This window comes from Argiope bruennichi, chromosome X1 (genome assembly GCF_947563725.1).
Source record: "Argiope bruennichi chromosome X1, qqArgBrue1.1, whole genome shotgun sequence".
Lineage (NCBI taxonomy): Eukaryota > Metazoa > Arthropoda > Arachnida > Araneae > Araneidae > Argiope > Argiope bruennichi.
In genome coordinates, this window is record NC_079162.1 from 9,556,663 (window position 1) to 9,569,783 (window position 13,121).

Sequence of the window (13,121 nt, forward strand, 5' to 3'; positions counted from 1 at the left end):
CTATATTATCATAAAACAAATATTACTACTACAATATGTAAGAGAATGGTCTTCTATATTAAAACTTAAATGTACTTTCATTCAACAAATGATGCGTTTTTGGAAAATGACCCCCTTTTATGTATTGCTTTCATAATTCCACATGTGACATTAAAACATACTATGGATATTCTTCCGGAATTTTCATTTGCTGGATCGCAGATCACAAGAATTGTTAATTTTTAAAAAATAAGCCTCATTGAATAATTAGAGTTATGCATTAAAAATTTGGCTTCCGTTAAAAAATATTATAAAATGATAAGTTGAAATAAAATACAAATCCATTTCAAAAAGATTTAAAATTTTTGGAAGAGAATGAAATTTGTGTTTTTTACTCTTAATAGTTTTTTAAACTTTTTATATAAATAACATAAAATGAAATAATTTTAAAAAGGCATTAAGATTTATTTCATTGCAAATAAAAAGAACTAAAATTCCTTTTCATACATCCATGTCTAATGAAAATCTTGTCCTTACCATGCATCATTTAAATCTCCAAAAATAACAGAAAAACAATCGTTGCAAGGAATCAACGCTATGAAACATAGTAACTGCACAAACCTTTGTCATATCAGTGTTCATCGTCATTTCAATGACATCAACTGTAAAATTCTTTCGATAACCACGATCATCAAAGCTGATATTTCCTGTAATGCCGCGAATATCTGTCTGAAAAATTACATCGAAAAAAGGTATTTTAGAATCTGATTAAATATGAATACAATATAATGCTAGCAAATGCATATTTAAAAATAGACTTTATAAATATGCAAAGTTTACTATTTGAAATTCTAAATAATAAATAAGATGGGTTAATAAGGGAATTGCAATGGGATTATTAAAATATTAATCAATTACTTTTTAGTTAAATGCAAATACGCGTTTTCCTAGTTGTATTAGATTATATCTCCATCTTCAAACTGAAACATTCTAAACATAGTGAAAAATACATATTCTGAATTAAATAAGAGAAAAAGTTTTTGTTATAAAATATATTGCCCAAAATGAGTTAAAAGAGAAGTAAAATGAGAGATGATTAGCTTTATTATTTTACTGTTGGCTTTAATATTACGATGTAAGTAATGACTCTTACAAAATATATTTACAGTAGTTATCAAGCCTTCTCTGAAGTATTATTAAAAATTGAAAAATGATTAAGTATGAATTAATTAATAATTACCATGCAAAGAAAATAAATGTGAAAAATGTATACAAAATTATACAAAAGAATAGGTACATATTAAAGCAATTCCTAAATAATATTTAAGAGAAACTGACCTTTCTAATATAATTAGTAATTTTATCACCATGCTCCCATGGGATAACGGGAAGTTTTCTACAGTCGATTCCTTTAGTTCCATTATTATATACCTCTCCTCTACGAAAATTATTTCTAAAGATATCTGGTCTTTTCTTAAGAAGTCTGCTATATGCGTCTAAAATAACTTTTGTACCATCATAGGTTAAGGCCACTGCTGCCTGCGAAAGAGAAATTTATAGGTTTTTTTTTCGCTATTCACCAGTTTTATAATGAAAGATAATACATATTTAGATAGATTATTTGTGAAAAAGCATTGTTTTAGTCAAGTAAACAAAAAACTCAACACAAGATATTTTTGCAAAATTTAAAAATGTTTTAAATGATACACATTTTATGAAGTGCATCAGCTATGGAAATAGTACCGATAGTAAAAAAATCAAAAAGTAACTCTACAGCTTAGTATGATTCTTATATACATAATTAATATTTGGAAAAATAATCACACATAATAATGTTGATGATTATAATAGTAATTCTTTGAATATCTCCCTTCTGTGTTCAAATGATTCGTCATGTGATTAAAATGACATTTTTTTTATTTCTTCCATCTTCTAACTCAACAATTTATTCATTTATTATATTACTAGCAGTACCAGCACAGCGTTGCCTGTGGCATAATATCCAAGAGGAAAAATTAGCTTTTAACTTAAGTCCAGCCTCCATCCTATATGACGTGAGCATGTTATGCAATATCAAACAGACATAAAAAGATATTCAGAAATCATCAAAAATAATTATAAAACAATTTTTTATAGCACACATTCAGAAATATTTAGGGCTGAGCTTTGATTTACAGTCATTTGGCGTCTTGCGAGGTTGGCAATTTTTCGGTGGCGCTTTGTTTGGAGTTACATTGCTGCATTTTTTTTTATGTTACTGTATTTCGATCTTTCCTGTTTTTTCCTGCTGCACATACTCTTTCTGTTTACTTTCATTATTTTAAATTAAATTTTTTTGTGTGCATTCCATTTTACTGCATTTATGGATTTTTTTTCTATATTTATGTTAATTTGCTGTAGAGTTCCTCGGAACCTCACGATTGGAAACTCTATTGCTGCCGTTCACGCCACATTCATCCCTTTCGCTAAAATTTGGCGATAAAATATTTTTTGTGCAAAAATGACTGTATATCAAAGCTATATTACTTTTAAAAAGGTAAAAAATTAATACAAACAAATTCACTAAAAATATACAATAGAAAATGTGTTTTAAAATTTAAAAATATACAAATAAGTCATTGTACTCACTGCTTCACACTTGTTTATCCTCTCTTTATAATCAGATATGAAAATAAAATTCAACTTGCTTCATAATATTTCTTTGTAAACTATATTGGTTGTTTTTAATTCTGGTGCCAAGACAAAAGAGACAACCAGCCAAATGGTAGACTTCGTCATGTACTTTAAATGTTAACATAAAGTAGTATTCATGCACTCATAAATGAAATCATTGAAAAGGAATTATTATATTGGCATATGCTCTTCGTAAATTCTTTGGAAGTAAGATGCTCATTAGTAAGAAGTGAATGTGATGGTTCAGAAGGGGGAGGACTTCTTCTAATTTAATTTTCCTTTGTAAATAATACATGCCTTTTCATTCATCTTTCTATTGTAAAGCTGAACAATATGGAGAGACTATAAACATTGTTCATATTGAAATCGAAGCATCATTTCTGTAATCCACACATGGATCATAATTCAGGGCGAAGTACTCCTTTGCGAACCAATATCAGGAATGTTTGTTCTTTCGCTTCTCTGGCTCAAATTTAAATGTCTTTTTTAATGTCTCTTTTAAAATGTCTCTTTTTAAATGTCTTTTAAATGTTTTAAGCATGCGCAAATCGTAGTAGGAAAATAATTGAAATCGTAATTATAACCCTCCATTTTTGTATTTTGATATGACTTCAATATATTAAAACATTAAACAATAAATGCTCTACAAAATCGTACAAATATCTCCAATAATAGTTAAGTATTTCTTGAGTTTTTCTGGTTCAAACCTACAGACGCTTTCAGGAGACTTCATTTTATACTATGTATAGATATTGCACTGACTGCCTTTTCCCAACTTGATTATTAGATTTAACTTTTATTGCATATAGAACTATAGGCACCTCATCATTAAGTCTTATTTACAAAGCTCTCGCATAAAGTTAGATTCTAACAAAATTCTAATACAATTAATAACAATTAATTACATTAATTAAATTCTAATACTATATTGATTTATTTAATGTCTTGTCTTATATACATCAATTTTCTGTTTATAAATCATTTTTAATAATTGAAGGCACCAAACAAACATATTTTATTTTTTGACTTATGCATTCGTTAAACTAATAAAAAAAATAATAAAATGAGTCATTTTAAGAGAACAATCGAAGCTATTTTGCGTGATTATACATTTTGGTGGCATTGCATTGAAATAAATATGCCAGCTTTCGTTTAAATAAAATACAGTGGATATTTAAATACGTATATCGTCTCTGTCATTTTTCAAGCAATTCGAATTGATACGGAACAAATGAAATGGATATCCATACATAGACTTACCGAAATACGTTCAATACCAGCTCCAGGCCAGCGTGAAGAATTTAATGTTTTCCATATGCTAAGAAACTGCATAGTTTCGGGACTTTGGGATTGAATTAAGCGGAAGCCGGTAATATTAACAGCTCCAAATTCTTGGACGTCACTTTTCCAATACTCATCCATCACCTGTAAGAAAATGTTAACGTCCATGATGAAGATATAGAAATCAGTTTTCGTTGAGTGGAAATTGAAGCCCCAAAATTTGTTTTATTATTGCGGCATTTGTGATTTTCAAGAATGCATTTTTTTCTTTTTCTTTCTGAAAGCTCCCAGTTTTAACAATTTTTTCTCTTTCTGTGATTTTGAAAAAGGATTCCTTAAAATAAAAAGATCTTGTGATCAACGACGATGAATAAGTTTGCTGAATTTGGTAGACGTTTTAAAATAAGATTATTTCAGCTCTTCATTTTATTTATAAAACAGATCATTTCTGGAATTGGTTGATGTAAAGAATTGAATGTAATAATCAAAGATATGATTTTTTTTTCAAATCAAATAAGTTTAAGACTTGAAATGATTTAACTTTAGCATATGAGAACTTCATTTTTATCGCGTAACACATTTTTATGAACAGGAAGGACATAGAGGTAGCGCGTCTTCCCCGTAATCTGGGCGTCCTGGGTGCGAGTCTCAGTTCAGATATGGTTGTTCTTCTTCTATGTTCTCTCTGTGAGGTGTGTAAATGTGCCACCCCCCCCCGTAAAAAGGGGTTGTGCAAGCGAATGTGACGCATGACTAGCTGAGACGTACTGTCGGCCCTTGATGGCGCTACTGAAAACAAGAGACGCTCTCTCGGCTTAAAATCGCTGGCTTTGTCAGCGGGCTTGTCTATGACGATAAGTGCCATCAGAAACAACAAAAACGAGCAGGTCAAAATGACACGTATGAACCAAAAATTCAATTATTTCTCTGATGATGAAAATTCTCTCTCAGAGATTAACTCCTCATTTGTTTTCAAGTAATAATATCATAGCTTTCTTATTGGATTAAAATATGTACTTTTCTGAAATACAATATATTGCTTTAGAATTCTTATCCAACCATTTTCTTCTTCCTGTTTTTTAGTTATTTTTAGTTTGCTAAATGTTCGTATTGGCGTCACGTGAACATTTAAAATTCATAAAGCTAATCATTAAATTAATATTTTTTATACGATGTATTTTCAAAAATGTATAATATTACGTACAATTTTAAGTATAGAGAAATTGAGAGATTTTCACAAGAAACACTTTTTATTACTTTGATTTATATTGTAATTGATATAAAAATATTGAGAAACGCAATGGTAGTATAATTATTTTGATTATTCTTTCATTTCGAGAAAATTTGAAAGATATCACAAAGATATTAGATTTTAGATTTATAAAATATTTATTGAGAATGTATAATCCAAAACAATACAAATTTCTGCATAAGCGAAATCTGTTTGATTCAATTCCAATAAATGGTCACAGTGACGCTTTGTTTCTTTTCGTGCACAGATTTTTCTGTTTTTCGATCTATGTTGAAAGTATTTATAAATATTCCATATCAAAAGCCTCACAAAGTTTAAAATAAAAGTTTTGTTAGATATTCTAATCCTTAGGTGGTAAGATCTAATCCTTAGGTAACAAAATCTCAATATGGTTTTCATTCAAAATCTTAATGATTCTGCACAAGTGAAAAAATCCTCAATCTGAACACACACACACACAAAAAAAAAATGATTCAAAATTTTTATGAAAGCGAAAGAGTATGCATCTGAATGTAATATCACATTATATAAAAATATCATGCAATAATCAATGCAATGGTACAGCTATAGCTATAACGCAACATTATTTAAAAATATCTTACTACACATCCCAATAATAAAAATGCCACTCTCAGCATATAAGAATATTGTCAACTATCTTAAGCCTCCTAGATAAATATCTGGTTAAACAATTCCATTTTCGTATCATAAATAACGTTACGGATCTACTTTTATGTTTTCTTGGAAATTATGAGTCGAAGAAGTTTCTCTCTGTGATGTTTCATTATTTATATTTAGGATTATATGTCGAAAAATATGTATTTCTGAATACATACAAATTTCTGAAATACAATTTTTTAAGGAATGAAATTATTTTGATTATTTTTTAAACAACTTAAGGCAGCTCTATAATATCTGCCTATTTCACATACAATTATAACGGAAATAATGTCTAATCAATACATTAAAATAAGGCAGAATAAGCAAATGTCGTATTTTTCCTTATTATGAAAGTAATGCATATGTGTTTAACAATTGAAGTTTTCAAGTATTATGAATTAAACATATGCGAATAACTAATAAATGACATTACTTATGAGAAGTTGTATTAATTACTTTAATAATAATTTTAAATAAAGCCTAAGAAAACGACATAGCTGTTTAGTTTTTACCTACATATGAATTCACATGTTTGAATCTTACAGTTAAAATCAATTTTCTTTTTCAGCATGTACATTCAAGAATTTAAAACAATTCACTGCAGTTTTATTATTTTTATGGATGCTTTATAAAACTCTCATAATAATTCCATCCGGAGATAAGTGAATTCTTGAGAAAAAGAAATAATTAACATTATTAATTAATTAAAATTCTAAGAATTGATTTTTTTACCCAGGTTAAGCGAGAAAATACTTGCTGAATTAAGACCAATAATTTAACTAAAGCTATTAAAGCTGTTCATGTAACGTCTCAGCTTGGAGACCGGAAGCCTGCCTGTTCGAAACTTGATTTTCCTAAAGGCATGTCTGTATGCGCGCCTGATGCACACCAAATCCTGTGTCGTGACTGAAACGTGCTCCATTTGGGGTGCAGTGGAAGTTTAAAGAGCAAAGTGCTACCTCGGTATCATCCTCTTCAAGTAAGTGACATTTAAAATTATACGGTACCAAAAGGATTCTAGTGTTACTTTCAAATGGGACATTAAAATAATTTGCCTTTTTAAAACTTCTTTAATTATATTTATTTACATTTTTTGGATTTCCTTTCTAATATCACTTGGGATATTTAAGATTGTTAGATATTTTCTAATTCAAATTATGTCTCAATATCTTAATGAATAATTTGCCGATAAAATGTCAATTTTCCTGACTGAGAAATGCAAAAAACCTTTTTTCGTCATTGAATGATTTTGAGAAAAAGTCACATTTTATACATTTGAAATACTCTAAAATTCTAAAATTATGTAGGGCCAGGGAAGGTACTTGTGAACAGCGACCACAGAACCCGACTGAAAAGCCCTAAGTCAAATAAAAAGCTTGTATGCTCTATGGTTGAAACATTACAGAAAAATAATCTTTTCCTGCTTTTGCAGTGTTATCTGATGACGTTTGTTTACTTGTGCAGTATTTACCTGCTTTTGCAGTGATGATGTTGATTGCAACGATGTTGAGAAAAAATGAAATCAAACCTTTCATCAGTTTCAGTATTCGTTCTCTAGTCCGGTTATACATATGGTAAATTAATAAGTTAAACATTTTTTTGGATCTTTACAGAATAATGGTTACGAGAAAACTGCAATTTTCGATACTCCATTTTTCCTAAGAAACAAGGTAAGTGTTCTTAGTTAGCACTGGATAATTTTCCTCGCGGAACAATTGGGAACAGTATTTCATGTAACTAAAAATTTATTTTTTAATGCATTTTGAATAACAGTATAAAAAGTAATTTTAAACAGCTTTAATGTCTTAGCAATTAAAACTAGGATGGAAGATTTAAAGAAATGATTTTTAAACTTTATTTTCTATGTGAAATTAACATGTGACATTTGACAAGACCTACAATGTCATTTTCAGACTTACACCTATGATTGTTGATTATTAATAATAATTTCAAATTATTGGATATCGATTAAAACAATCAATATGATGCCGTGGAAGAAGAAAACGCTATAGTAATGGAGGAACCGGAAGATGATTTTTTTCAGTTAGAAATAGAGGATGTGTGAAAAAAAAGAGACTCATTTACTCGAATAATCCATGACTGATTTTTCAAAAAATAGTTATTTTTTGTTGACAAAAATTTGATATTTTATTGATTGATACCAGAATGAATTCTCATTATTCATACACTTGCAGGATTGATGGATTTGTTGGTGGTGAAATGAATATGAAAGGTTTAAGAAACACCAATTTTGTCAAATCAAAGATGGTTTTAGTATCCAATGAGTCGTTTGCAATTTTGACGTGTCATATAAAAGTGCGCTGAAAAATGTAGTTTGGAGTAGCTGGTAACAAGTAGAAAAATCTAGTCAGAAATAATATGCAGTATTTATCATCATTTTAAACATATTCTCTTGAAAAAATTTTCACTACTGCAATCCGAATTAAAAACACGCGCTCCTCATTTCCTCACCGTCTCTGGGATTAAAAGTAACATACCGGAGTAACCAAAAATGCCCTTATAAGATAAAGTTTCCTATTCATATTGGCTGAATAATTATAGTAAAAAATGCATTGCGTAATCACTCCGGCAGAATATGATCCTGTACTAAAAAAGCATAAATTTATTCTTCATCTTAATTTTAATAGAAAAGAGTGAAAATCCATTCCCAACTGACTTAATTTAAAATTTTGCTGTTCTTTTAATCGGATTTGTTTTTACCAGCAAAAATTTCCGTGTTTGGAAATGAATAACATGCATTAACACATTTTGTTATAAGTATTTCCCTTGGTGTTAATTACTCACGAAATATTGTAAATTCAGTAATATTCATATTCACGATTTTCTTCCTGAAGGCACTCTTTTGATAAATATAATCAGGAAAATCACTTCATCTTCGTGTATTGAAAATAATTTTATTATATCATATATGTATCTATTTGATTTAACACTGGAAAAATTTTAAATACCCTACGTTCGAAAAACTTCGAAGAGGAAACAATTGTGCTCTGAGCTCTAAAATGAATTAGAAATTATAAACAATTGATTCAACAAAGCGGCAAAACAATTACAGTGGGGAAAATATGTTAAAATGCTTCCTCTTCTTTAATGTTTTTTTTTATTATTATTTTTAGGGCAAAGATATATTAAACAGTCCTTAATAGACATAAAAGAACATATTTCATCTCTAAACTAAATGAAAAAAGCATAATTTTTGGTTATACGATTAATGGCATTTTCGTCTAAGTTTTAAAGTCTGTCTTTTCTAAAATCGGATAGTTTAGTTTTCAAAACGGGTTTTTTTCCCCAAGAGATTTCTTATTTTCGTAAAAATGTTCAACCAAAACTTTAAATACTTCCAATCACAAATTTGCATGCATGGGAATTAAGTGTTTCTTTTATTTATTTTTATTCTTTTTTTTATATTCTTCTTGTTGTATAGAGTCTTGTAATCCTTTAATCATCCAGTCATACAGTTTTTAATATAAATAAGTAATTTGGTCCCAGATTTGAAACTTATATAAGATTCAGTACTCACATTAATTTTTAGATGTTACCATTGAAAGCAACACTCAACTAATTTTTGGTATATCAACAATGTTAATTGTAATGTATCAGTATTTTTTTTTTTCAAAAATTCAGTAAAAAATATGAAATCTTCTATTTTACAGATTTCATTATGATGGATAATGATCAACGCATTTGAAATAATTCAATCAATTAGGTCAAATACATAATTACATAATACATACTCAAATTACATAATATTATATTAAGCCACTTTAAATTGAATATTTAAATTGATAAAAAGCTGATAATTGATACAATGAAAGATATAAATTGCGAGTAAATTTTAATCATATGAGCACATTTTGAAACATTATTTTGTAAAGAACTATATTAACTGTGCAAATAAAACAATTTCAAAGGAAATTATATTTAACAATGTTGCTAGACTTTCCGTAGCAAAATTCTGAAGATTTGGAAATTACCTTCGAAGAGAGTTTAAGTCTTGCAAAAATGCAGTAAAGATCCGAAATTTTCTTGCAAATTTTTGATCCCCAATTTATTTGTGAAGAACATTTGATTTTAAGAGCCTTTATTTAGAATTCAATGAAATTTTAATCGGACATGGTTTCAGCAGTTCATTATAAATAAATTGATTGTGCAGGAAGCCTTGTAAAGCAATTCCTCAAGCACATAAATTTGAATATCGATATATATTGTCGTAAAAAGGGCATCTAGACATAATAAAGGAGTTATGCACCTGAGAAGATACGAAGAGATCGTCAGCATTATCTTTTTCGTGAGAAATCAGCGGCATGCGTTCGAGACCGCGAAAATTACAAAAAATGGGGGATCAGCAAGTCGAAATTGGGAGAACAACAGCGATTTAAAATGGAAAGATACGTTGCATGTATTAATAATAAGCATAGATAACTGCCGTCAATGATACATTCTAGTAAAAATTTCAGATCTGTTTGATGTGGAGTCTTACAATTTTTCCAAGCATTGGCTTTGAGCTATTTCTTATTGTAAAAGCATCATTGAATGATGTGTATGTCAGGAGAAAAAACTATTTCTTAGTTAAATTTGTAAAATATTTTGGGGAAAATCAAGTTTTAAAAAGCTCAGGAAGTGTAAACACTAGTAATTGACTATTGTAAAATAATAAAGTGTTAATCGATGAAAGAATGAAGACTCGATCTTTGATATTTGCTTCAAGTTGCACTTATAAAAGCAAATTAGAAAGACCAAATGCTTCGATTAGATGCTAATTATTTTTTTTACATGAAAGTTATAATTCCATGTATTCAAATTTTTTAAAATAAAAGAAAAAATTCTTAGTCGCATGTAAAAAAAATGCCATTTTATCAATCTAAAATAATTTTATACCTGTTCTAAAAGTTTTTACTATTTTTGCGTATTTTATAAACCCCTAAGTACATTATGAGTTATTTCAGGTTAATTAAAGGCATTCGAAATGTACCAAATTATTTTTAAAAAAATGGTTGAAGCTAGTTTTTTTAAACAGTGAATTAACAAACACGTAAATTAAAAGAAATATAAAAATAATTATGAAAAAAAAAACAATACTATATGAAGTTAACTGCCATAACAATTTATAGACGGATACAAATACATCAATTATCCTAAGGTTTCATTCAAACATATAAAATCATCATAAAAATAACTTATGATTTTGGACTTTCCGTATTGACATTTGTATTTTTTTAGACAAATCTCTCATTTATTTTCTGAAGACGCGTTTTATTTTAGAAATTTTAAATTGATTAGTTATGTAGATGTCCTTGAATAACGGAAGGAGTTTTTTTTATCATCCTAAATTCAGATAAGAACTTCTTGAAAGATGAACATTTGCGTGGATATGTGCTAAACCGTTTCCAGTTTGCACATCGGGGATACGATATATTATTATTCGATTTCATGTGCCATTGCGATCCTATAACAAAGGCAATAATATTTGCTATTTCACGTGTCATTTATAAATTTTAGATTATAATGGCATTTTCTTTGATAGCATGCTAAATAAATTAATGAAATGCATACTGTACTAAAATTCTGTAAAGCCAAAGCTCAATAAAGAGATCAGTGATAACAAACAACTTGAAATAAGTTTCTAGGTTAAAAATTTATTTGATTAGTGTATCGCACCTAAGATTGGAAAAGATTGTATTATATACAGGAAAAAATGTCCCTGAGGAGTTTACATTGAATCATCCATATTCTTCATTGTCATATTGTTGGATAAGAAATACTAGCAGTATTTTTTTTAAAAAATTCAATAAAATTTATTGCATTTGCTTTCATTTTTTTGAGTAAAATTCTTAAATGTAAAATATATATATATATATATATTAGCTTGAAGTATTCAATGCAAAAGTGCTTAGAGTGGAATTTTCCTAGATGTGTGCTTTATTATTCTCTCTCAGGTTATAAAAACACAAAATTTCAAGCATGGATTTGTTTTATGATTTCTAAAGCAAAAATAATTATTTCTGAACCACTGTAGACGCCAAATCCTTTTCTAGTGCGAATACTTTTGAAGAACGACAATAGAACAGATTAATCATAGGATATTCATCAGAAATTGTGATTAATTATTAAGATAAATCTCTAATAAATCAAATACAGGCTGAGAAAATAAGCTTGAATTCAAGCCTAAACGATGGCATCGAGCCAAGTACATTACAACGAATCACATTAAGAAAGGTTGTTATCGTACTTCATAGAACTGAACATTTTCTATAGTTCATTCGAATCTTTCTTTGTCATCAAATAGCAGGAATTATGTACTCATTTGCATACATACGCTGCTTTTTTTTTCTGAGCTTATTTTTCAGTTTTTGTTGACTTTAGTCTTTCCTCCACATTCATTAGATAGTTTTAAAAGCTAATAGCCCTTTAGCGTAAACAAAAATATTTTTTATCAAGTTAATTACTAGCCCTCATATGATTGCAATCTATCTAACTACCTGAACATTGTTTCTATTTGAATCAAATTCTTAAACTGGGTTTACTGATCAATGGAATAAATGTCCTTTTTGAAATGCATAAGAATGTCGTCTTCATCATCATTTCTTAACATTAATCTGATTGCCAAAGTGCAAGGAACTTCTTTTACTCTTTGTCGATGGAATCAACCGATGCTCATGCAAATTTAATTTTGGAATCCATTGCACATCTGACAGGAACGCCTCAGTGTTAAATGATATGAGGAATTAAATTTCTGCTCTGATTTTGGTGTTACTATTAATACATTTGGTCATATTATTTTCCAAAAAATCAAAAATAGGTGTAGAATTAAATAAAGAATTATGAGAATGAAATACCGCAGCTTAAAATCAACAATGGAAGATCATAAGAAGAATATCATACCCTTGATTTGATGTTGCATCATTAAAAGTATATTAGTTCATGAATGACAAAAATGCATCAAATAGATTAAAGCCAGTTAATTTATTGAAGATTCCTTTTTTACTCACTTTTTCCAATTTCAATTTTTAAAAGTATTATATTAATGAAAAACACGTATAAATAATATAAAGGGATAAAGATACTAAAGGAAGGAGCAAACTGAGCATCCCAAAAACGACTTTCTCAAATAATGACAGCAAGGAATGAGTAGTGCATGCAAAGGAAATGGATAGACTAGGAATTCATGAAAAAAGACTTCCTAGAAAGAATCCTGTTACATTCGTTTCAATCTGAATTTTAAAGAATTTGCATGAATATACTATAAAATACTTATGAG

The 13,121-nt window shown here is 28.5% G+C and overlaps 1 protein-coding gene across 2 annotated transcripts in view; it reads right to left on the reverse strand.

Annotated features, from left to right (window-relative positions):
* The window catches only part of LOC129958974 (glutamate receptor 1-like), a 210,457-nt gene that overhangs the window by 119,352 nt on the left and 77,984 nt on the right, over window positions 1-13,121 (reverse strand). For both annotated transcript variants that reach the window (XM_056071734.1, XM_056071735.1), the window contains exons 5-7: window positions 3,913-4,077; window positions 1,318-1,518; window positions 601-708 (exon numbers count right to left, since the gene is read on the reverse strand). In XM_056071734.1, coding sequence (XP_055927709.1) covers window positions 601-708; window positions 1,318-1,518; window positions 3,913-4,077 — 474 coding nt within the window. The remainder of the gene's footprint in view (window positions 1-600; window positions 709-1,317; window positions 1,519-3,912; window positions 4,078-13,121) is intronic.